The sequence below is a fragment of the Chiloscyllium punctatum genome, chromosome 8, assembly GCF_047496795.1.
Source record: "Chiloscyllium punctatum isolate Juve2018m chromosome 8, sChiPun1.3, whole genome shotgun sequence".
NCBI lineage: Eukaryota > Metazoa > Chordata > Chondrichthyes > Orectolobiformes > Hemiscylliidae > Chiloscyllium > Chiloscyllium punctatum.
The window spans coordinates 61,444,554-61,469,582 of record NC_092746.1 but is presented as its reverse complement, the minus strand read 5'-3'; the positions used below and the strand labels follow the sequence as shown (position 1 = coordinate 61,469,582).

General features: G+C 40.1%; 1 protein-coding gene across 1 annotated transcript in view; it reads left to right on the top strand.

Annotated features, from left to right (window-relative positions):
- LOC140480594 (contactin-associated protein-like 2) overlaps positions 1–25,029 on the top strand; it is a 2,042,618-nt gene that overhangs the window by 1,889,619 nt on the left and 127,970 nt on the right. The window contains exon 20 of the mRNA XM_072575654.1: positions 6,136–6,269. Within this exon, the coding sequence (XP_072431755.1) occupies positions 6,136–6,269 (134 nt within the window). The remainder of the gene's footprint in view (positions 1–6,135; positions 6,270–25,029) is intronic.

Sequence of the window (25,029 nt, the reverse complement as noted above, 5' to 3'; positions counted from 1 at the left end):
CCCTTCAGGTGGCCTTCTTCTACCCTTTCATTCACACAAACAATATTTTTCTGGGCACTGCAGGCTCCTATATAATGATGCTGCTTATTTTCCCCTATACATTTGTATATTTTCAGATTTGAAATGATAGGATTTCCTGGGAACTAAAATTGAAGTGAGTGGATGTCACTGTTAGCACTAATGGGAGAATCAACAATCATTGTGTAAACTCACAGCTGGTTAACCACAATTTAGTCTCATCTATTTGTTGATCCTCTGAGACAGAAGCCAGAAGGCAGTTTCTTTTACAGGCAAAGAAATAATAAGCTATTGACCAATCTGTCATTTGAGGAAAGTGCATGTTTTTAAAGGGCCTCTGGGTTCTTTAGCTGTGAATGTTCTGATTCACTTAAGTTATAAAGGAACTGAGGTAAGGAAAGACTTTGCAAATGCTAACTGTTTCAATGTTGAATTTGCTTTGCAGTTTTTAAATATGTGAGACAGGAAATGACTTATTGAGCCTTAGGATATTGAAGTGTCTTGCTGTTGGAAAGCAAAATCTGACAGAAAAAAGCACAAGCCTGTTAGGGAGGCTAAGGAAGTTAATAATCGGAAAATTGGGTTGTGTTGAACTTACAACATAGAAACATGCCATTTGACTCACTTGTCCATTACTAATGTTTGTATTTTTTTAAAAATGAATTAATTCATGGGATGTGGGCATCGCTGACTGGCCAACACTAATACCCATCCCTAATGCCCTTCAGAAGGTCATTGGAACTCGCTTGTTGACCTGCTGCACTCCATTTACATTCTGTTTAGGGAACTCCTTCAGAGATGTCCTTGAGCTATGGTAACTGACCTCCCATTACCCCAGTCATCCTCCTTTCTGCCAGGTATGTCTGAGTGGAGATTTTCCCTGATCCCCACTGACTGCATTTTAGCTAGTTTGTGATGCCAAACTGAGAGAAATGCAACCTTGATGTCAAGGGCAGTCACTGTCACCTCACTGCTGAAATTCAGGTTTTTGTCCATGTTTGAATTAAGGGTGTGATGACATCAGAATCTCTGTGGACCTGGTGGAATTCAAAATAAGCATTGGTGAGCTGGTTATTGCAAAGCAATTGCTGCTTAATAGCGCTGTCAAAAGCACTTTCCACTATTTTATTGCTGATTGAGAGTAGACAGGGTGGAATTTGGCTATGTTCAATTTGATCTGCTTCTTGTGTACAAGACCGACCTAGACAATTTTCCACGTTGTCAGATAGATGCCAATATTGTAACATTGGACCAGAAGTCTTCAGTACTGTTGCTGGAATGCTGTCAAGGCCCATAGCCTTTGTAGTATCCAGTACCTTCAACCATTTCTTACATTATGAGGCATGTGACTAAAGATTTACATCTATGATATTAGGGACCTTTGGAGGAGGCCAAGATGGATCATCCACTCAACATTTCTGGCTAAAGATTGATGCAAATGCTTCAGCCTATCTTTTGCACTGAAGCACTGATACCCTGCACAGAGGTACCTTGCACACTTTGTGACATCTGTCCTGGACATGGCAGACAGGAGGAGATCAGTGCCTCATTGATGCACCAGGAGTTGGATGCATCTAAGGACAAGCAGTGATGAGCATAACACAAGACCGTGTCAGCCTGGTCTTAGATTCGCCATCTAGACGACAGTGGTCTTGACAGTCTAGAAGAATGCTGAGTACTGTAGGAAGTGGGTCAATGGCAATCACCACTTTGCTGGCTTATGGGGGTGACAATAGCCTAGTGGTATTATTGCTGAACTGTTAATCTGGAGAGCTGGGTAATGTTCTGGGGACTCTGGTTTAAAACTCACCACAGCAGATGGTGGAATTGGAATTAAGAACCAAATAATGACTATGAATCCAATGTTGGTTGTCAGGAAAAATCTATTAAGGAAACCGCCATCCTTACCCGTCAAGATTAGAGTGGTGCTGGAAAAGCACAACAGGTCAGGCAGCATCCGAGCAGTAGGAAAATCAACGTTTCAGGCAAAAGCCCTTCATCAGTACCCAACTCTGCCTACCATCCTTACCTGGTCTGGCCTACATGTGACTCCAGACCCATAGCAAGATGATTGACAATTAGTGATGTGCAATAAATGCTGGCCTCACAAGCAACACCTTCATCCCATGATAGAATAAAGAGAAGTGTCACTATCTTTTCTCCAAAACATCACACTCATCTCTCCTACTGTACCTTTCTCCCACCAAGGCTCATGCTCCAATATTCTCACCAGTTCCTGCAACATCTTCCTTCAATCACTGGAACCCATCCTTAACCCATTACAACTAACGCTACATGCCATCTGTATTGCCTACTCAATTCCTTGGGACACCTCCCCACCTACCTGGAAAGTAACAGCTGTGCCATTCACTTTCATCTCCCATGTTACCAGCCTCTTTCTCACGAAGAAAAGAAAAGCCTTTGATAGGACAGAAAGACTCAAGATAGATAGTAGCCTGCTTAAAATTTGACTCTTCATTACTTATGTGGAGAATTCCTGAAGCTGGCTGTATCCAAGATATTGGTGGTTTCCCTTGACTTGCTGCGCTGGAGTTCCCTAAACAAAGCCCCACCCCCTGCCTTGACTGAGACTGGTACACCATAAGATGATAAGCTGCCTTCCTTTGTGCCTGTGCTCAAGGGCAAGGCAAGGTAGAAATAATATGACCACTTTGGCTAAGGGGCAAAGTACTCAAACGCAAGCCAATGCAAGACAGGGATGCTGTGAGCATAAACTTAGGTTAGGTTCAGAATGAGTAAACTATATGACAGTGAATGAAGAAGTCAGAGATGCAGCCTGGTCTAGTCCATGAGTTGGCTGAGTGTTGCTGAGTGCACAGTGCCCTTGCTGCAGCATTACAATGAGAGCCACAGCCCAAGGTACAGCAATGAAGTGCAGCGGTATCATGTAAGTAGATTGAAGATGTCTCGTGAGGGTTCTTAGAGGCTGACACATATCAGATGCCAACATCCAAGGGCATGTGTTGCATGTGGCCAGTGTCCATGAGTATGTCCTGAAATGTTGGTGCCTAGTGTCCAACATTGAAATAGTTCAGATTGAGTTGTGAGCTGAATTCCTCTGATACCCACTTTAATTTCCATGTTAAGATTTCTTGACATCTAGCTTGTTTGGTAAGATGGAAAGGTGAATATTAAAGGGATGAGTTGCGCTTTTACTAAGATGCTTAACAAGCACTTTCCCCTCAAATTCTAACTTCCTGCTGCCCCTAACAACATACTCACCACACCACTTATCAAGCTCATAATCAATGATCTGAGATGCCCCGGACATTGAGAAAGGGCTCACCAAACTTCTAGGTGTATTCTGACATCAGTCCAGACATAACCCAAATCATTCAGACCCCTATAAGATTCTGCCTGCTTGTTTAATGATGATGCCCAGATAAAAAGTGACATCCAGGCATGATGGACACTGGTACAATCAGAACTGGAGACCACTGCTGCAGCCATAGATGTTCTTGAGGAAGAGGGATCAACAGAAGCTGGAGAAAGGGAAGTCTTAAGTCATGCAGAGGCGGATTGACACAGCTGGCTAGGGACGTGAAGGACATGGGTGGGAGGGATTGGAATTGCCAGGAGGCATGGAATCCCACGTGGGGGCTTCCTATTAGCAAATTGGGCCCATAATTGAGAATCTTTAAATGAGTATTATTGGATATTTAAGAAGCTCACTTAGCCCAGCCACACCCACCACCTGCTTGTCAATATTCCCTTACAAATAAACATTGAATTAAACTGAAGCACTTTATTGAAATATTTTAGTAAATAAAATTAACATAAATATATTTTGATTAGTTAATCATTTCAATAGTTTTTAATACTGATTACTGACAGCATTATTAGATAAATTGTTTTGGAGGAATTACCAAGTTATTCAGTGTGACAGGAATGACTTGACATGCTGATGGATCCTGGACTAATGTATGTAACTGTAGATATTGATATAACGCATGTCATTTTTATATTGACAAACAGGAGTTGAATGAATATACTTATTGCTCCCATTTTGCTACTAAAAATTGCGTAAGTCAAAAAAGCCTTCCTTAAGGGAAAGCTAATGCACGGTTTTTCAAAATTGGAGACATCAAATTTCCCTTTGCAGCTGTCATAAATTTTAGAAAGACACAAATGAACAATGCATGAGCCAAAATAGGATGACTAGCAACCTCTCGGCTCTATAGGCATTTTACTACTGATTAATTTTGCAGTACATCCTTCATAACCCCTGAAAGTAGTTGGAAACAGGATATGGGGTTATATAGAAAATGAGTTGTTATGTGAATTGTGCATGATTTGGATGAAAGATTGTACCTTCAGTCCACAAATAAGTATTCCCTACACAATGGGCAGCAAATAAAAATAAGGTGTATATTCCACACACAAGCCAGGTTCTGTAAAATTGAAAATGAAAATTGCAGAATCTAAGTTATTGTTATTATTTTTATTCCTTAATTCATTCAAAGAATATTCCTGGTTAATTGCAACCTGTTTATCCAGCTGTTAATCCATTCCATTCTGCACCATGTCCAAATCAGGACATAGGGCACAGGTCAGCATGGACATAGTGGGCCATAGGGCCTGTTTCTAAGCTGTACAACTTTGAGGTCAGGCCAGAAATATGGTGCTGCCTTTGAACCATCAAGGGTACCCACTTGCACTTACAGAAACATAGAAACAGAGAAAATAGGTGCCCTTCAAGCCTGCACCACCATTCAATATGATCATGGCTGATCATGCAATCTCAGTATCCCATTCCGACTTTTACTCCATGCCTACTGATCCCTTTAGCCTCAAGGGCCACGTCTAGCTCCCTCTTGAATATATCTCATGCACGGGTCCCAAAAGCTTTCTTTGGTAGAGAATTCCACAGGTTCACAACTCAGTGAAGAAATTCTTCCTCACGTCAGTCCTGAATGGCTTTCTCCCTATTCTTTGACTATGACCTTCTTCTTGCATCTAGCCAGTCCAGTCCCACCAAGATTTTATATATTTCTATCAGACTCTGCCCCCCCCCCCGCCTCCATTCTTCTAAACTCCAGCAAGTACAAGTCCAGTCGATCCATCCTTTTTCATATGTCAGTCCAGCCATTCTGGTAATCAGTCTGTTGAACCCTCGCTGGACTCCCTCAATAGCAAGTATGTCCTTCCTCAGACTAGGAGATTAAAACTGCAATCAATGCTCAAGGTGTGGCTTCACCAAGGCCCTGTGTAACCGCAGCAAGCCATCTTTTCTCCGATACTCAAATCCTCTCGCTATGAAGGTCAGCATGCCATTAGCTTTCCTCACAGCCTGCTGCAACTGCATGCCAACCTTCAATGACTGTTCCACTGTGACACCCAGTTCTTGTTGTACCTCACCTTTTCCTAAACTGCCACTATTCAGATAATAATCTTGTCTTCCTGTTTTGACACCAAAGTGATAACTTCACATTTATCCACATTATATTGCATTTGCCAAGTATTTGCCCACTAGCACACAGCTAGCTTATCCAAGTGACTTGCAGCATCTTAGCATCTAATAGCCCATAAGCCACTGATCTTGCTGGTGGCTGTTCCATGGAGGAATTGCCACTCAAACATCATGGCCCATCTGTTGTGGTCACTTTAAAAATGGAAAACAAACTGAAGGAGTTTTCTCCCTTATTATCTGTCCACCTTTGATTAGTAGCTCCCACTGTCGGGCAGTGGGTCTACCAATTTGTCAGTCCTGGTGGGCCTTCCATTGGTCCTTCAACCTCAGAAGCTTACCCAACAAACATAATTGGATAGGGCTTGCCCCTACTCTTTTAAAAATAGTGGTGGACAAATCTGGAACAACACCATTTGGATTTGGGTATCGGCATTGGTCCCCATGCTCAGTTCCCATATTGAAATGAAAACTCAGGCCATTGAATCATCAGGAGACTTCTGACCACTTTGTGTCCAGTTGTTAAGAGGCTGCAGTGCAAATTATATTAACTGTTCTATAACTTTATTGAAATATTGATACATTGACAGAAAATTATTGCCAAAACTTTTAAATGATAAAGCCAGTGATTGCAATCTTTCAAAGTACGGTTTTTATTTAATATTGAGAAGTCCTTCTGATTTTTACAGGAAGTCTTCAGATTCGGTACAACTTAGGAGGCACAAAAGAGCCTTTCAGAATTGACCTGAACCATCGAAATCTAGCTAATGGGCAACCACATAGTGTCAACATCAGTAGACATGGGAAGGAGCTACATCTCCAGGTAAATATTGTTCTTGTGGCAATAAGTTGCTTGATCAGGTGAACTTGTATCACTATGTGGTTATTCTTTCACCTCAATTCAAGATGAGAGATGTTGTTATTCAGAAAGATCAAGACATTCTTGTACACAGATCACCCCTATTGTTTTAGTCAGCCACAGCCCTTTGTCATTTGAATGTCAAAGTAACATATTACAATTAAAATATTAATGGATTTAATTTAACTTTCGCCATGACCAACAATGAATCACAATAGAAAAAAAATTTGTCCACTTCAGAGATAAGGTAGATATTTAATTCACACAAGTGACTCTCAGAAACCAATTTTGATATTTTTAATCTTTTAAAATATATCTTTTAAAATATAACTTTAAAGAACTAAGGGGCAACATTTTCACGCAGTGGGTGGTACGTGTGTAGAATGAGCTGCCAGAGGAAGTGGTGGAGCTGAGTACAATTGCAACATTTAAAAGGCATCTGGATGGCTGTGTGAATAGGAAGGGTTTGGAGGGAAGGTAAAAACAATGACTGCAGATGCTGAAAACCAAATACTGGATTAGTGGTGCTGGAAGAGCACAGCAGTTCAGGCAGCATCCAAAGAGCAGCGAAATCGACGTTTCGGGCAAAAGCCCTTCATCAGGAATAAAGGATGAAGGGCTTTTGCCCGAAACGTCGATTTCGCTGCTCTTTGGATGCTGCCTGAACTGCTGTGCTCTTCCAGCACCACTAATCCAGGGTTTGGAGGGATATGGGCCAGGTGCTGGCAGATGGGACTAGATAGAGTTGAAATATCTGGTCGGCATGGATGAGTTGGACCGAAGAGTCTGTTTCCGTGCTGTATATCTCTATGGCTCTATTTATAACATTGCCATGCCAATATTTGGCCTGCCGTTCTTCCTTTCCACAAAGAAAAAGAATGGGATTCTATTACATTTTTAAAACTTTTTTGGGGAAGCAAGCCAAAAAATGTATTCACACATTCTTGCATTCCTACTTGAATTTCTCTCCACAGTTATCTAATATTGTGAAAACTTTTCTCTGTTGTATTCCTTTTATATTAAACTCTCCCAGTTTTGTTTTGTCTTTTGGGGATGCATTAATATCAGCATGCAAAGTTTAAAGAATAGTGACTTTATTCGGCAGGGACATATCAATTATTTAATTCAGTTAGTATTTGAAATAAGTTGAGAATTCACGCTGGCTCCTAAAGCAGGGTCAATTTCACCAGGCTACAGTCTGTGTCAAAGCTCTTAGTATGTAAATTGTTCTGATTGCTCTGGTGGGGGTCCTGCAGAGCCGTAAACCCTTTTATGGTTTCTTCCACTACTCACGAGTTTGATAATTCCTTCATCTCCTGAGTGAACCTTCTCTGAAATGCTTCCTTAAGCAAGGAGACTGAAATTACACAAATATTCCAGGTACAGTCTGTCACTTTGGTGATAAAAATGGATGACTGACTTCCAAATTCCAACATCCATCACTTTATTTTAATAACCGGAGCTTCATAGCATAAATGCTATTTTTAAAAAAGGGAGGGAAAAAAACTGACTTAAGATGGCCACAGCAATCAACTGAGCACACCATTTGGCCAAGCAAAGAAATCTGGATGGAAAAAATGAAATTGTCTGGAACTGAAATTAACATTTTTATCCAGGTTTGCTGAAAACTAGCCCAACCAGTCAGGGGTGAAAATACACTTATATCCTGTTTTGATTTAGACATGTAGAAACAGAATATAATAAACATTTCCAGTAACAAATATAAAGCATACATGTATGATAGGTTTCATGTACTGAGATAAAATACATCGCCTACAATTATCACACTTAGAAACAAGCGTCTATTGAACATAATGAAATACACAGACCAGCTGTATATTTCAGGGAGCTACTTTTCATAGAATAGAAATTAAGAATTTGTGACTGAAACAAGCTGGAGAAAGCTGTCTCTGTTAGTCTCTCACAAAAAAAAGGTATTCAGTGACAAAGCTGAGTGAAACGAAACATTAGAACATTGAGAACTCAAGGGACAACTAGATTTTATAGCATGGGGGAGGTGCAATTGAGAACAGTCAAAGTCCATAGTGAAAAAAAATTGTACATTCTAAGCTTCCTTTAGTGATCTTGAGTTCCAGGGTGTCATGGCCAAAGTGGAGACAGCCTTTTTTAAACTACAGCCAGTCTTTTCCAAATTTGTCACATTTTGCCTTCAAAACTGAATTACCTCGTTGATAAAATGCAAATGCAACTCAGATGTGGTTTGTCACAATTATATTCACCATTGTTGCACTCTTTTCTGCATACAACATTAAACTGTTCCCCCTTTCAATTTTGAATTTGTGTTTTCAATAATTGAAAAATCCAAATAACTACCACCATGTTTATTTCTTAGAACAAATTCCGATGTCCAGAGATACTGGAAACTAAACAGCAGAGGCAGTCAGCTGTGACGGTTCACTGCTGGGTCAGACCGCTGTGCAGTTTTACTTCTCCATTTTTTTCTCCTCTCGTGTGGGATCTGCTCTATCTCTCTTTTCGTTCTTTATTAAAGTAATATTGTTTTGATCTCTTTTTATCCAAAGTTGCAAAACAATGCATCAGCTTGTAAAACAGTAATTACTGCTCCAAACATTTGAGGAAATCAACTCCTACACTGAAAATACCTCAACAAAAGAGCAGCTCTTACAGGCACAATTTTTTTCCCATCCTCCATCTTGGATTACCCAGAATCCTGGGTAAATGAATAGGAAGGGTTTAAGGGGATACAGGCCAAATACTAGCAAATGGGACTAGATTAATTTGGGGATATCTGGTCAGCATGGACGATTTGGACCAAAGGGTCTGTTTCCATGCTGTACAACTTTGTGACTCTATGTTCCTCCCTTTTCACACTCACACTTTAGGAATAGAATTGCTGACAAAACCACTCTCTTTCCTCATTTTTATCTCTGAAACCCTGCTTTCAGCTGCAGGGTAAAAAACAGCGAGAAATAGTCCTGTCCCTGATACATTTTTGTTGTCACAGCTCTATATATTTTTACATTGTACCTTTGGCATCAAACTCAACATGCAGGACAAAACCTAATTGCAACTATCCATAAACATTTGTTAGTGTCTGAGGAGATGCAAATGGTGTTGAACATTGTGCAATCATCGTCTAACAGCCCCACTTATGACCTTATGGTAAAGGATACATCATTAATGAAAGAGTTGAGGTTTGGGACAAGGGCACTCTTAAGCTGAAGAAAGACAAATATTTATGAACATGCAAATATATAAACTTATTACACCATTCAATATTAACATGGCTATTCAGTTTGTGTCTTGAATTCTCATCTCACCCTGATAACTTTTGATTCCCCTGCCAAACAAGAATCTATCTATTTTTGCCTTAGTCATATTCAATAATCCCATGTCCACTATCTGCTGAGAGTTCCAACACCTCAAAATCCAAAATAAATTTTATTCATCACTATCCTAAAAGAGTGACCCTTCATTTTAAAGGTGTCCCCGGGTTCTGGACTCACCCAGATGAAGACGCATTCTTTCATGTCCACCTTCTCATGACCATTCAGGATCTTACACCTTTCAATGAAGTCAATCCTTACTCTTCTAAACTCTGGTGGACATTTGTGTCAGTTTGCCCCAGCATGGTGGCAATGTTTGTGTTATCTCCTGTAGTGCATGAAATCAAAAATGAATATTGTGGCATTGAAGAATCCAACAAATATTTATTAAAACTAGCTATTAGGAAGATAAGAAATAGGTACAAAAGTATTCTGTTTGGCCCCTCTAGCCTGCTCCACTGTTCAATAGGATCATGCCGGATCCGACACTCCTTGTGCCCATTTTCCTGCCCTTCCTCCATAACCCTGCATTCCTTCAAGAAATTATCTATGTCAGCCTTAAATACACACAAGGACTCTGTCCTAATTGCTCTCTGTGGCAAGGAGTTCCAAAGGTTCACAGTTCTCAGAGAAGGAATTCCTCCTCATCCCAGATTTAAATTAATATCCTTTTATTCTGAGACCTTTGGACCTAGATTCTTCCATAGAGTCATAGAGTCATAGAGATGTACAGCACAGAAGCAGACCCTTCAGCCCAACTCGTCCATGTTGACCAGATATCCTAAATTAATCTAGTCCCATTTGCCAGCACTTGGCCCATAACGCTCTAAACCCTTCCTATTCATATACCCATTCGGATGCCTTTTAAATATTATAAATGTACCAGCCTCCACCACTTCCTCTGGTAGCTCATTCCGTACACACACCACCCTCTGTATGAAAAAGTTGCCCCTTAGATCCCTTTTAAATCTTTCCCCTCTCACCTTAAACATATGCCCTCTGGCTCTGGACTCACCCACCCCATGGAAAAGACCTTGTCTATTTGCCCTATCTAAGTCCCTCATGACTTTATAAATCTCTATAAAGTCACCCCTCAGCCTCTGATGCTTTAGGGAAAACAGCCCCAGCCTATTCAACTTCTCCCAATAGCTCAAACCCTTCAACCCTGGCAATATCCTTATAAATTCTGCAACATTCATGAAGGAAAAGTTCCTCTCAACACTGAAGTCCCACCTTCATATTGAGAATAATCTCCATCATGTTGTGTGGCACTATTACTGTGCTAAATGGGACAGATTTTGAACAGGTCTAGCAAGTCAAGTCTGGGCATCCATGAGGCTCTGTGGGCCATAAAAGCAGCAAAAATGTATTCCAGCACAACCTGCAACCTCATGGTCTGGTAGTGCTCCTACTCAGCCATTACCATCAAGCCAGGGGATCAATGCTCATTGCAGCACCAGGCATACCTGAAAATGAGGTGTCAATTTGAAGAAGCTACCAGAAAGGATTCCTTGCATGCCAAAGAGCATAAACAGAAAGTGATAGACAGAACTAAGAAAATCCACAGCCAATGGATCAGATCTAAGCTCTGCAGTCCTGCTAGTGGACAATTAAACAATTCACTGGAGGATAAGGATCTACAAATAGCCTATCCTCAATGATGAAAGAGCCCAGCACTTTGGGACAAAAGATAAGGCTGAAGCACTTGCAGCAACTTCAGCCAGTAGTGCCAGGTGGATTATCCATCATGCCCTCCTCCAGTGGTCCCCAGCAATACCCCCAGTTTTTAGCCAATTCAATTCACTGCTCATGATATGAAAAAATGGTTGGAGACACTGGATACTGCAAAGGTTATGGGTCCTGACAACATTATGCCCATCGTACAGAAGACCTATGTTCCAGAACTTGGCGTTACCCAGCCAAGCTGTTCTAGTCCAATTACAAAACTGGTATCTACCTGACTGAGTGATTCCAATTCATCCAATTACTGTCCTATCAGACAGGCAGAACAGTGGCTCAGTGCTTAGCACTGCTGCCTCACAATACAAGGACTGGGTTCAATTCCACCCATGGGTGACTGCTTGTATGGAATTGGCACATTCTCCCTATGTCTGCATGGGTTTCCTCCGGGTGGTCTGCTTTCCTCCCACAGTCCAAAGATGTGCAGGTTAGGTGGATTGGCCATGCTAAGTGGCTTATAATGTCCATGGATGTGCAGGTTAGTTCGATTAGCCACGTGAAATTCAGGGTTACAGGAATAGGGTAAGAATGTAGGTCTGGGTGGGATATTCTTTGGAGAGTCAGTGTGGATTCTATCAGCTAAGTGGCCTGCTTCCACACTCTAGGAATTCCATAATTCTATGATCAGTCTATTCTTAATCATCAGTAAGGTAATGGAAAGTGTTCTCAAACAATACCATCAAGCAGCACCTGCTCAACAGTAATCTGCTCAGTGATGCCCAATTTGGATACCCCCAGGGCCACTCAGCTTCTGGCCTCATTACAACCTTGGTTCAAACATGAACAAAGAGCTGAATTCCAGAGGCAAAGTGATAGCAACAGCCCTTGACATCAAGGCTATATTCAACTCAGTGTGGCCTCAAGGAGCCCTACCAAAACTAGAATCTATGGATGTCGAGGGCAAAGTTTCTATCTTTGGAGTCATACCTGGCACATAGAAGATGGTTGTGGTTGTTGGAGGTCAGTCATCTCAGCTCCAAAACATCTCTGCAAGAGTTCCTCAGGGTGTGTCCTCGGCTCAACCATCTTCAGCGCTTCATCAATGACCTTCCCTCCATTGTATGGTCAGAAGGGGAGATGTTTGCAGATGATGTGCAACACAAATGCCAAATAAGAGGCAATCTAACCACTCTCCCTTGACATTTAATGGTATTACCATCACTGAATCTTCCACTATTAACATCCTGGAAGTAACCATTGATCAGAAACTCAACTGGACTCACTGCATAAACACAGTGTATACAAGAACAGGTCAGAGGCTAGAAATATTACAACAAGTAACTCACCTCTTGACTTTCCAAAATCTGTTCATCATCTTCATGACACAAGTCAGGAGTGAATAGAGTATTCTCCATTTGCCTAGATGAGTGTAGCTCCAACAATACTCAAGAAGCTTGACAGCATCCAAGATAAAGCAGCCACCTTGTTTGGCATCACATCCACAAACACACACTCCGTCCACCTCCAACGCTCAGTAGCAGCACTGATACTATCTATACAGCTCACTGCAGAAATTCACCAAAGACTGTCAGCCAGCACCTTCCAAACCCACAACCACTTCCATCTAGAAGGACAACAGATATATGAGAACACCACAACCTGCAAGTTCCCCTCCAAGCCATTCACCATCTGACTTGGAAATATAAAGCTATTCCTGCACTGTTGTTGGATTAATATCATGGAATTCCCTCCCTAATGGCATTGTGGGTCAACCCACAGGAGCTGGACTGCAGCAATTCAAGAAAGCAGTTCACTACCACCTTCTCAAGGGCAACTAGGGACAGGCAACAAATGTTGACCCAACCAGTGTTGACCACATCCCACAAATGAATGAAACAAATTATACTTTTAAAGGTCTAATAACATTTTGTGCTATTTTCCTGTTTTATTTGCAGTAATGGAATTTCACTGCATACTATAAATTTTGAAAAAAATTTCAAAACAGAATCATTAAAAATTCCACAAGAGCCAGTTTGATAGATTAGGTGATACAAACTGCGAAGTGAGAAATAAATTAAAATGTTTATCTCGCAATTATTGATGCCATTCTTCCTGTGATCAGCTTTGTTTTCAGCAATTAAAAAAAAGCTTTATAAATGGTGACACTTTTATTTCACACTATGAGGACACTGGCTCTGAGCCTGATCAATGTTGAAGTCTGTATGAAAAAGAAGATTCCATTCATCTCATAGGTTAGCTTTTCTTATAGTACAATTCTGGCTTAAATCCAGGAAATCAGCTGTTACATAAGTTCCCAAAGCTTTGCTGTGAGATTTATTGCCCTCAAGACATAATGGGAGTCATTTTTCATTGTGCCACCTGTGCAGTGACCTGCAGGATCAAGACACCAATCAGTTGTCAAACTCTCCCAAGTTTTATCCCAGGCTGCTGCCCAAGTAGTGAAGTTGAAAATTATCTCCCTCTCCAGATTAAAACTATAGGAGCAGCATTGAACAAATCTGTCTTCACACAGCTACACACGACTAACATGCAATCAGCGTACACATAATATTAGGGAAAAATGTCTGTCATGTCATGCAATATTAACTGTGTAGTTTGGTGTACTTTTTGAAAACGTATCAGCTGAACTCGGATATCCACGCACAGCTATATATATGATAACTTTCTTATAAAAATGCAGTGACGTTTTGTGCTGTTTTCCTGTTTAACATAGGATTCTACTGGCTTTTCTATTTATAAAAAATTGAAATCGTTATCGTTATTTTCTGTGGACTAGTTTTAACAGCACAGCTATTCAAACACGTGTACTACTGTGGAGTCAGTATAGGCTATATGCTCTATCCTGTGGTTGAAATGTATGTGCTTTGTAAATTAAGAATTAATTGCTGAATGCTTGCTTAAAAATGGGCATGAAAAGCAATCCAGCTCAAATCACGAAAAAAATCTGCAAATCTAAAGTAGGAGAAAGTGAGGACTGCAGATGCTGGAGATCAGAGCTGAAAATGTGTTGCTGGAAAAGCTAAAGTAGGGTCTGCTGACTTCCAGTGGGTGTGTTGCACTTCTATTGAATAGAGCTGGCTAATAGTTGAACATGTGGAAAATGCATTAGAATCAGAAGGGTAAGTCACATGAGAAAATGTAACTGGTGAGTGACTCTTAAGATTAGTCCAAATAGCTTTGTTGTATTTTAATTCAAGCCATCCTGAGACGTAACAAACCTAACTTGTCAAAATATTTAGAACTAGCTATTTAAATGTTTTAGTTTTGCTTACTTTGCTTATGGGAGAAATATTACTTAGGTTGTAAGGAAAAACAGATTTTGACAATTAAAATACTAGGCCAATTCTGAAGACACTATATAACGCAACCAATTTCTTCAGGATACATTTTGAACTGACTTTTAATGTTTTTTTGTGAAATGCAACAGCCAACTTGCTTGGACCCATATATGTGCATTACTCAGCCATAACCACAATTAAAACCAGAAATCACTTACAATGAAAGAATCTGATCTGTTGTATGCTTGTCTATAGAAGGTACGAACAACAGACATGCAAGAGCTTCAATTCAATGTGATTATTGGTTAAATTAGTTTTTTTAACATTTTCTTGATTTGCTTTTGGGAACAATAAAAGTCCTCAATACCTTTGTCTATATAATTTGAACGTTCAAACCTGAATGGTAAGAAAATTAAAGAAACCTTTGAATTGTTATTTCCAATTGCTATTTTCAGGTTTTTTTTTCATTTTACAGTAGCTGAAAATGTGTTTTCATCATATGCTTTCTTCTTTCCACTCTGCCATGTACAATTTTGGATAATGTTTAGGAATTCCCTGTACTGTTAGTTTCACTTACTGTCAGCTCTAAACTATGTGTTGAAATTTAAGCCCTGTAAAAGGTCCTTGCAGACATATACTAAGTCTGACACCTCAGTGCAATTAAAGAATCACTTTCATTTCAAACACAGAAGGATCCATTTTCCTGTTAAGGTGTACTTCAAGGATTTTTAAAGGATCAAGGGAATTCCCCTCAACAGAATTTATCCTTTAACCCACCTGCAAAATAGAAGAGTTGGACATGAATCCATTGCTATTTGTGAAGCCTTGCTGAGCACAAATTGGCTATTGAGTTTATCTACATGACAAGAGATGACAACAATTCAAAAGTAATCTGTTAGCTCTGAAGCATTGCAAATTCCTGAGGATTTGAGCAAATGTTATGAATAAAACAGTGTCACTTGCTGAATTGCAGAAAGAGCTGTAAACTTAACATGGTTTATTTGATATGGAGGTGCCGGTGATGAACGGGGGTGTTTGGAAGTACTTCCAAATAAACCTTTTGGACAATAACTTGCTGTTGTGTGATTTTTAACATGGTTTATTTGGACCTTAATGTGACTCAGGAACAGATGAAAAGGTGTAAATTTTAACCCTGTCCTGCTCTTGCCTTGGGAAATGTTGAATTGAATTTCTCAAATGCAATAACAATACTGAGTTGTAGTTTTGGATGGTGCTAAATGCTGCATTTAATGAACATGCATTGTAGAGTTTAAGCATGAATGTTTCTCTGGTATCTTCCTGACTAACTACATACACTGATGGATTGAATTAGCACTCAACTTGATGAATACTCATACAGAAACATGAAAAAAATACTTTGTGACTATTTCTAATGACTCTCTTAGTCAAATATTGAGTCAGTAATGTCTATTGTCCTGGTTGCAAAATACTCTGGATCTTGCAACAAGAAATGCTTTTAAGACATGAAAAATTGATATAAAAATTGCAGTTAGTATTTACTTCTAATTGCAATTCTAATGGCCTAATTTAATTTACATATTTTGGGAAAAAAACTAAGCAATCCATCTTCCTTGATTGTTCAATTGAATTAATAGACCTTCAGGTCACAATCATAGTGCAACACTTAAATTAAACCATGTCTTTGCTGCACTAATAATTGTTTTATTTTCTATTTCTGAACATATCTGACATATTGCACAATAAAACAATTTGCAGTGTTCACAAGCTATATTAACCTGGCTGATTGCACATCAGGTCCAATACAATTCTTACCATCTGCCTCTATATTTGAACAATTGATTAATTGTTCAGCTAATTTTTTTTTCAAGAACTGGATGTTGCTATACCACTGATATTCCCAGAATTTCACTATTCTTGTTATTTCATGTGAATGTCTGATTGGCTGTGAAGAGCAGCAGATCCTGAAAATCTTATTTTATCTCAATGCTGAGTCAGACATCATACAAAACCAAGTTAGAGTGACAAGCAAAGCCTCACTGGGAACTGTGTCTGTACCTTTTACAATTTATATCAATGATTTAGATGAGGGGAACGAATGCATTGTACCTAAATTTACAGATAACATGAATAGGATTATGAAATTATGTTGTGAAGAGAGCATCATGAGGACATAGACTGTTATCAACAGGTTTGGTGAATAGGGAAATACTTGGTAGATGCAGTGTATAATGGGGAAAATGTGAAATTGTTCGTTTTGGCTGGAAGAGTAAAAAAAAGAGTATTAGTTAAACGGAGAATGGCTACAAAATCCCAGGGTGCAGAGGAATTGAGACATTCTCAGGCATAAATCAGAAAAAAGTTAGTATATAATTACAACAAGTAATTAGGAGGGCTAGTAGAATGTTATGTGTTGTTATGAGTGGAATTGAACATATATGGTGCATAGATGAGACGACATCTTGAATGTTGTGTACAGTTTTAGTCTCCTTAATTATGGAAAAATGTTAAAGTATTAGAGATAGTTCAGAGGAGGTTTACGCGATTGATTCCTGCAATAAATGGATTGGTTCATTATTTATGAGGTAAGACTGGACAAATTGGGTTTGATTCCATTGGAGTTGAGAAGAGTAGGAGGTGATTAGATTGATGTGTATAACATCCTGAAGAATCTTCACAAAGTGTGGAAAGAATGTTTCTTCCTCTGGAATGAGTCCAGAACTATGGGGCACTTTTAGGACAAGGAATGAGGATTTTATTTTTTCTGTTCATGTGCTGTTTGACTTTGAAACTCTTTGCCTCAGAGTCATAGAGTCATAGAGATGTACAGCATGGAAACAGACCCTTTGGTCCATCTTGTCCATGCCGAATAGATAAACCAACCCAATCTAATCCCACCTTCCAGCACCCGGCCCATATCCCTCCAAACCTTTCCTATTCATATACCCATCGAAATGCCTCTTAAATGTTGCAACTGTACCAGCCTCCACCACTTCTTCTGGCAGCTCATTCCATACACATACCACCCTCTGTGTGAAAAAGTTGCCCTGTAGGTCTCTTTTATATCTTTCTGCTTTCACCCTAAAGTAATGCCTTCAAGTTCTGGACTCCCCCACCCCAGGAAAAAGGCTTTGTCTATTTATCCTATCCATGTCCCTCATGATTTTATAAACCTCTATAAGGTCACCCCTCAGCTTCTGATGCTCCAGGGAAAACAGCCCTAGCCTATTCAATCTCTCCCTAAAGCTCAAATCCTCCAAACCTGACAACATCCTTGTAAATCTTTTCTGAACCCTTTCAAGTTTCACAACATCTTTCCAATAGGAAGGAGACCAGAATTGCACACAATATTCCAATAGTGGCCTGACCAATGTCCTGTACAGCCACAACATGACCTTCCAACTCCTGTACTCAGTACTCTGACCAATAAAGGAAAGCATACCAAATGCTTTCTTCACTATCCTATCTCTCTGCGACTCCACTTTCAAGGAGCTATGAACCTGCACTTCAAGGTCTCTTTGTTCAGCAGCACTCCCTAGGACCTTACCATTAAGTGAATATGACCTGCTAAGATTTGCTTTCCCAAAATGTAGCACCTCGCATTTATGTAAATTAAACTCCACCTGCCACTTCTCAGTCCAAGCTAGTGGAGGCAGGATAATTGAATATTTTTAAGACAGAGGTGATAGATTCTAATTACACAAGGGTTATTGGGGATAACAATAATGTGAAGTTTAAAATTCAAAAGACAAACAGATCACCTTTGATCTTCTTGAACTATGGAGCAGGCCTGAGGGGCTGAAAGGCATCTATTTCCTAATTCAAATGCTCACATATTATAAAGACCCACAGTTCAAACCCTATATCGGTTACAATGAAAATGTGGGGTATGAAATGGTAACCTCAGAAAACCTTAAAAGCTTATTTTAAATTAAAATAATTTAATTTAAATTATTCATCAAAAAAATAATTAAATATGTCATGGTTCAACTTATTGTTGTAGCATGCAATGCCTTCTCAGTACTGCATATATAATTCAGTAATAAAATTTGCAAAATAGGATGCAAATGCAAATGTCACTGTCAGTTATTGGTACATCTCAATTCAGTTAAACAACTTATCTGAGAGTATTCTAACATGAACAGGATTATACTGATTTGTAATGGGGTGTGGAGTTGAAAAATATGGTTACTTCTGTGGGAGTCAATTGTTTGGACAGCTGGATTGCAATGTAGAGTGGACATCAACAATGGTAATTCAATTCTCACACCAGGACACTCCCACTCAACATCCCTCTCACCACACCCCCACCCCGCTACCTGCGGTATGGTGACCTTCAGGTTTAACCACCACCAGCTGTCACTCTCTGATGAGAGAGCAGCCTCATTCCTGATTAAGGGTTTTTGCCCGAAATGTCAATTTTCCTGCTCCTCGGATGTTGCCTGACCTGCAGTGCTTTTCCAGCACCACTCTAATCTAGACTCTGATCTCCACCATCTGCAGTCCTCACTTTCGCCTAGTCCTCTGGGACTATGACAACTTTGTCTCCAGTCTCTTGCAAGGCCATCGACAGTGAGCCCTCTGGCGCTGGCCCCAGGCAACCACCTCCAGCGAAGGTGGCCCCACTCTTGAAGGTCCGGCTTAAATGTACTACACCAGGTCACCTTTGCCCAACAACAGGTACCTGGGGTTAATGAGATACCTGAAGCGCTGTTGAAATATGGTAAGAACAATACCTTAATGGAGCTCACAGAGCTGTTCAATATATCTAGATTGTGTTTAAAATTACACAACACCAGGTTATTGTCCAACAGGTTTATTTGGAAGCACTAGCTTTTGGAGCGCCGTTCCTTCATCAGGTGGTTGTCTGTGGTCGAGGTCCCATGTAGCTGGAGACAAGCCGTAACCTTCTTTAATCTGTCTTTAACACAGCACTGCTCAACAAATTTAAAGCAGAATTGGATAATTTTCTTTGTGAAGAACAGATAGGTTTCTAAGATGGTAGATCATACTGTGAGCATATTGTTATACTCTGGAATATCATGGAGGAGATCCTGGAGTGTTCAAAGGCACTTGTTATCAACATCGTTAATTTCAAAAAGGCTTTTGATAGTATCAATCAGCAGTTACTCTGCTAATCACCAGAGAGTACAGTATCTTTAACAACTTCAAAGCCCAATATGGCAGCTCTAGCTGTCTCTCCAAGACCAACGCAGGTACCACAGACTGGATCAAGGTAATCGCAGGAATATTGCAAGGCTGTGTATTGTTCACTTTCCTTTTCCCCTTGACAGTTGAACTAAAATGGAGGAAAGACAAAGAGAAGAGTGTATTAAAATAAATATACCTTTAGGATGAAGATCATAAAAATAAATGGACAGAAAGTAGCAAATTTATGTCCCCTCACAAGATATTTGGTCATTGTTCCAGAGAAATAACTTTAAGACAAGAGTCCCATTACATTTGGAAATCAGAGCACTTCTTATTTTCGTCAGTTCTGAATTTGAAAATAATAGGATATCAATAGTTCATAAACGGAATCAAATTCTAACAAAACCACAGCCATTAGTAGTCTAAATTATCCATTTCAGAGAGAAGCAGTCAGAACAGGATGTCATCTGATCCAGTACTGAATGGAACATTGATGCGTGTTATAGAAGGAAAGTCCAAGCTTCTGGTATCTGCACATGCTCAGAACAACCTGACTGCCGGGATATACTGTCACTGATATGTTGCTCTTCGAACAGTATGCTTTCTTAGCCTTCATGGATACAGCTGACACACAGTCATTGAACTTATTTGAATTTAGCTTTTTGCAAGCTATTCTCATTCAAAATCATTGAAAATGTTAAGTCTTCTTAAATACAGGGGTAACTGAGATATTAATAGTTTAGTATATTATATTTTCTGTGAACAACTTCTCTGGGCCCTGAAAGATTAGTTTTATCAGTGCCGATTTTCATACCCTCCTTTGCATGATAAAATTGCACGATATTACCAAAAAAACCTGGAAGGTTCATTTATGATATTTGAGCTTCTACCTTAATCATTTATGTCTGATCCAAATCTTTATTTTATTTTCTGCAAAATGATTTATCAAAATCCATGACTTTAGCTTACTGTTTTGTTCATTGTTAGAGATCTTCAAGCTGATTGGCTAGATGACCGGTTTGAATGGTTTCACTCTTACTGGATGCCACATATCCATTTGGATGGTATAAGCTTGAAGGCCAGAGTGAAATAGGGAAAATCAATACTGGAGAACATGTTGAGTAGTCCCTTGGATACAGACCAGAAAATTGAATCCAATTTGTTAAAAAGTCTCAGGATTGTTTGTCACTCAAGCCTCTCTGCCTTGGATACCTTAGTGACGGTTTCTGTCTTGTATTTCTTCCTGCGAACCTTTTGGTCGGGCATGAACTTTGGGCAATTCCAGATGCAGGACAGACTTTTGATGTCCAAACTACAGAAATAGTGTGGTTGCAGGGGTCAAGTCACTGAAAGTAACTTGCTGAAAGGGTGGAAGAGACTGAAACCCTCATCACACTTTCAAGAAAAACTTATTTTTCTCTTGAAGTACTACCATCTTCAGTGCTATGGACCAAGGACTGGAAACTATTTTTTGACTCTGTCCTCACTCCTTGTGTGAGATGTTGCTGAGAGAATGAGGAGGTCACGGCATGACTTGGTCAACTGTATATCTAGGACCTTAGTGAATGCCTGGCCCAGCCATTTACCTCCTTTACCGATATGGTTTAATAATTGAAAAAGAAGTGGGAATGAAGAAGAAGGAGGGTTTCAGTACAGAGAGAGAAATATGGACTGAGAAGTAAAGCTTAGCTGAAGAGAGAAAAAAAACAAGAGATATGAAAGAACAGTGAGAGAAATGCATCAAGTACTTAACCGTACATATGAATTAGAAGAAGACAGCTGCCTCACAGTGCCAGGGACCCAGGTTTGATTCCAGCTTTGGGCGTCTGTGTGGAGTTTGCACATTCTCCCCATGTCTGCATGGGTTTCCTCTGGGTGCTCCAGGTACCTCCCACAACCCAAAGATGTGCAGGTCAGATCAACTGGCCCTGCTAAATTGCCCATAGTCTAGGTTGGGTGCATTAGTCAGGGGTAAATGTAGAGTAATACGATAGGGGAATGGGTCTGGGTGGGTTACTGTTTGAAGGGTTGGTGTGGACTTGTTGGGCCAAATGACCTGTTTTCACACTGCAGGGATTCTAAAAAGGTCTTTCGTCCCCTCACATCAGCCCTCACGTACAAAACGATTGTGGATGATCTGGTTACTCCACATTTTGACCTGCCACCGTAACCTTTCCCCACCTCACTCATCAATATTCTATCTAGCTCAGCCTTAAAAATATTCAAAGTCTCTACTTTCACTACCTTTTGAGGAAAGGAGTTCCAAAAACCAGTGGCAAACTGTGAGAAAACATTCTCCTTACCTATATCTTAAATGGGTGACCATTTATTTTTAATCAATCATCCCTTGTTCTAAATTCTCTCACAAGAGGAGACATTGTCTCCACATCTGCCTTAGATGTGCTCTCAGGATCTCATTAATTCAATCAAATTGTCTCTTATTCTTCTAAACTCCAGCACACTGTCCAACCTTTTCTCGTAAGATAATCCACCATTTCCACGTACTATTATAATAAACCATCTCTGAACACATTCTACGTATGTAAAATTAGGGATACAAAGAATTCTTTAAAACAATATCAAATCAATGACTCAGTTGTGATTCAGAGATGCATGTATGTGGGGAATTGAGTATCATAGTGAAGAAGAGCATATCTTTCATCTCTAGGACCTGGGCTTAAATCCAGTTTGGACTAATGGGATAAGCATGTTGTCTCATTGTTGGGCTGCGAGTGACTGTTCTAAATTTGACATTAAAGTGTTAGTCCATATAGTTAGAGACAAGCTTGTCTCCATTTACTGTGGAAGCCATAATCCTACTGTACGAGTTGAGGCAATGAATTTCCTAAAGTCGTAGATTCCACACCTCTCAGGCAGGATTTCATCTAGTTCAGAAAAATATGACCTACACAGTTGTGCAGCTCATAAAAACTACACCTGACCCATGTGTCACATTACAGGGACTTTGAACTTTTCACATTGGGCTTGGGTTTGCCATGCATCTTGTAAGTAGCAATGGAGAAATATAGGTGTGAATTGACCCACCTCTATTCTCCAACACAGCAACCCAGCTACTAATACCATTTAAAAATCTCCTAATCTCACACCTCACTCCCTCAAAATCTCACATGCCCTCATATCATCCGATGCCACCTAACATTCCCCAATACCACCTCATGCCCACTTTTATTCCTCCATGCTGCTCCATGTCACCTCCAGCCCTCATGGTTCACCTTGCCTGCTCACAACTCCCAACCCATCCCAAATTTCCCATGCATCCTCTAATCACCGTCCCCACCATGTATCTTCCACAAACCATTGAGCATCTAAGAATCTAAGATAACCCTGAATTCAAATTCACTGCCATTGATACTGGACTAAAAGAACCTGAGGAAAAAAAATTGCTGTAATCCTTCATGTGTTTTAACAGGTTCATAAACAAATAAAAACAGATCAAAGACCAAATCTGTTATTATACATTCAAGCAAGTTTCACTAGTTCTTAGATCAATGAGACCAACAGCTGAGCTAGAGCTTTTGAGACTCAACCGAACATTCATTACGGAACAGCTGTAAAAACAAAACATTCCAGATTTATTGACAAAATAAAGATTTATTTCCATTTTAAAACAGTGTGCCTGCCAATCATGGAGGGAAAGAACAGACCAATTATTTATTCTATCTTCAGAAGCAAAGTTTTGTAAACAGCCAGAACTGCCAGACTGCTTAAATCAGTGCACAAAAATAAGACAGCAGAGGACGTTTATTTTAAAATGCTTTGTTATATAATAAAATACTTTCTTCATTGAAACATATATTGACAGCTACTAAAGAATGGTCAAAGAAAATATTAATTTACCTTTAAAGGGCACATCCCTAATATTAAAAACACATCAATATTAAAATGCAGCACCTCATGATGACATTTGTCGGTATCAAAACATTTCACACCTACCATTCAGAATGGTCCCAACTCCTCAGCAAAATTTTCAATTTCTTCTCAACAAACTCTCAAACCTGGTGTGTTGATAGTATATTTCCAAAAGACTGCACCACCAAACAAAAGTGGGATACAGAAGAAAGTCAAATGTTCTCACCCATTTAAGATGGGGAACTCATCCTTAGCAGAGGTCAACTTAAGTTTCATGCTAGATATTCTTGAAATCAACAGGCCAGTGAAGATTGCATGGGACCAGATATGTAGAAGAAAACTGCATTTCCTCCAAAAACAATCAAAGTGTGACAGTCTGCATACTGAAACATACCTCTGCTTCACTGCCTCAAGGCACAGAGTAGAAATATTGCAGGTGACTCAGAAGAAAGGTAACTGAGAGTACTTCCCAAGTCCACTGAGTCAAATGCTAACAAAGGGTGACTAGGTAGATTGCCAGGACAGAGTGTTCCAGCAAGGCTGGTCTTTGCTGCTGAGGGGAAAACAGACATCTGTAGGCCACTGAGTGTTTGAGCTACAGGGCGAAAGTGAGGACTGCAGATGCTGGAAATCAGAGTCTAGATTAGAGTGGTGCTGGAAAGGCACAGCAGGTCAGGCAGCATCCAAGGAGCAGGAAAATCGACGTTTCGTGCAAAAGCCCTTCATCAGGAATGAGGCAGGTAGCCTCTGTGGTGGAGTGATAAATGGGAGGGGGGTGGGGCTGGGAAGAAGGTGGGAATGACCTCCATGCACCTGTTGTACTCTTAGCTACCTTCTCCCCAGCCCCAACCCCCTCCCATTTGTCTCTCCACTGCGGAGGCTCCCTGCGTCATTTGTGATGAAGGGCTTTTGCCCAAAATGTCGATTTGCCTCAGCTATAGGGGCCCAGTCTTCCTGCACAATTGAGCTTGGCTGCTTTGCCACATGGTATGCTTTTTCACACCTCTGCCAAATACCAGTGATGGAGCTTGGTGCCTTTTAGTGGCCATTAGCGACTTAGGGCCACTATTGGCCTACAGGCTGATGGGCTGCCCACCACTAAACCTGCCACTTGTAAGATATTATTGACAGAAGGGTGATGGCTATGGGTGCAACTCACAGTCTCTCCTCCAAGGAAAGAGTAAAATTTAAACCATAAATTCTGAAAATCTCATCCCATAGGAGATTAGTTTGTATGATATCCATAGCTCAGCACTAATCAGCAGAGAAATTATTTTGCTCAAGGAAATTATTGTGGTCTAAAATATGAGGAAGGATCCCATTTGGGATAGAATCTTTTGAACTTACAATTGATCATTAGATACTACAAGAGTCAGACATGCATCTGCTACTACTATTACTATGACAACTACTACCTACTACTATATGTTCTTTGTT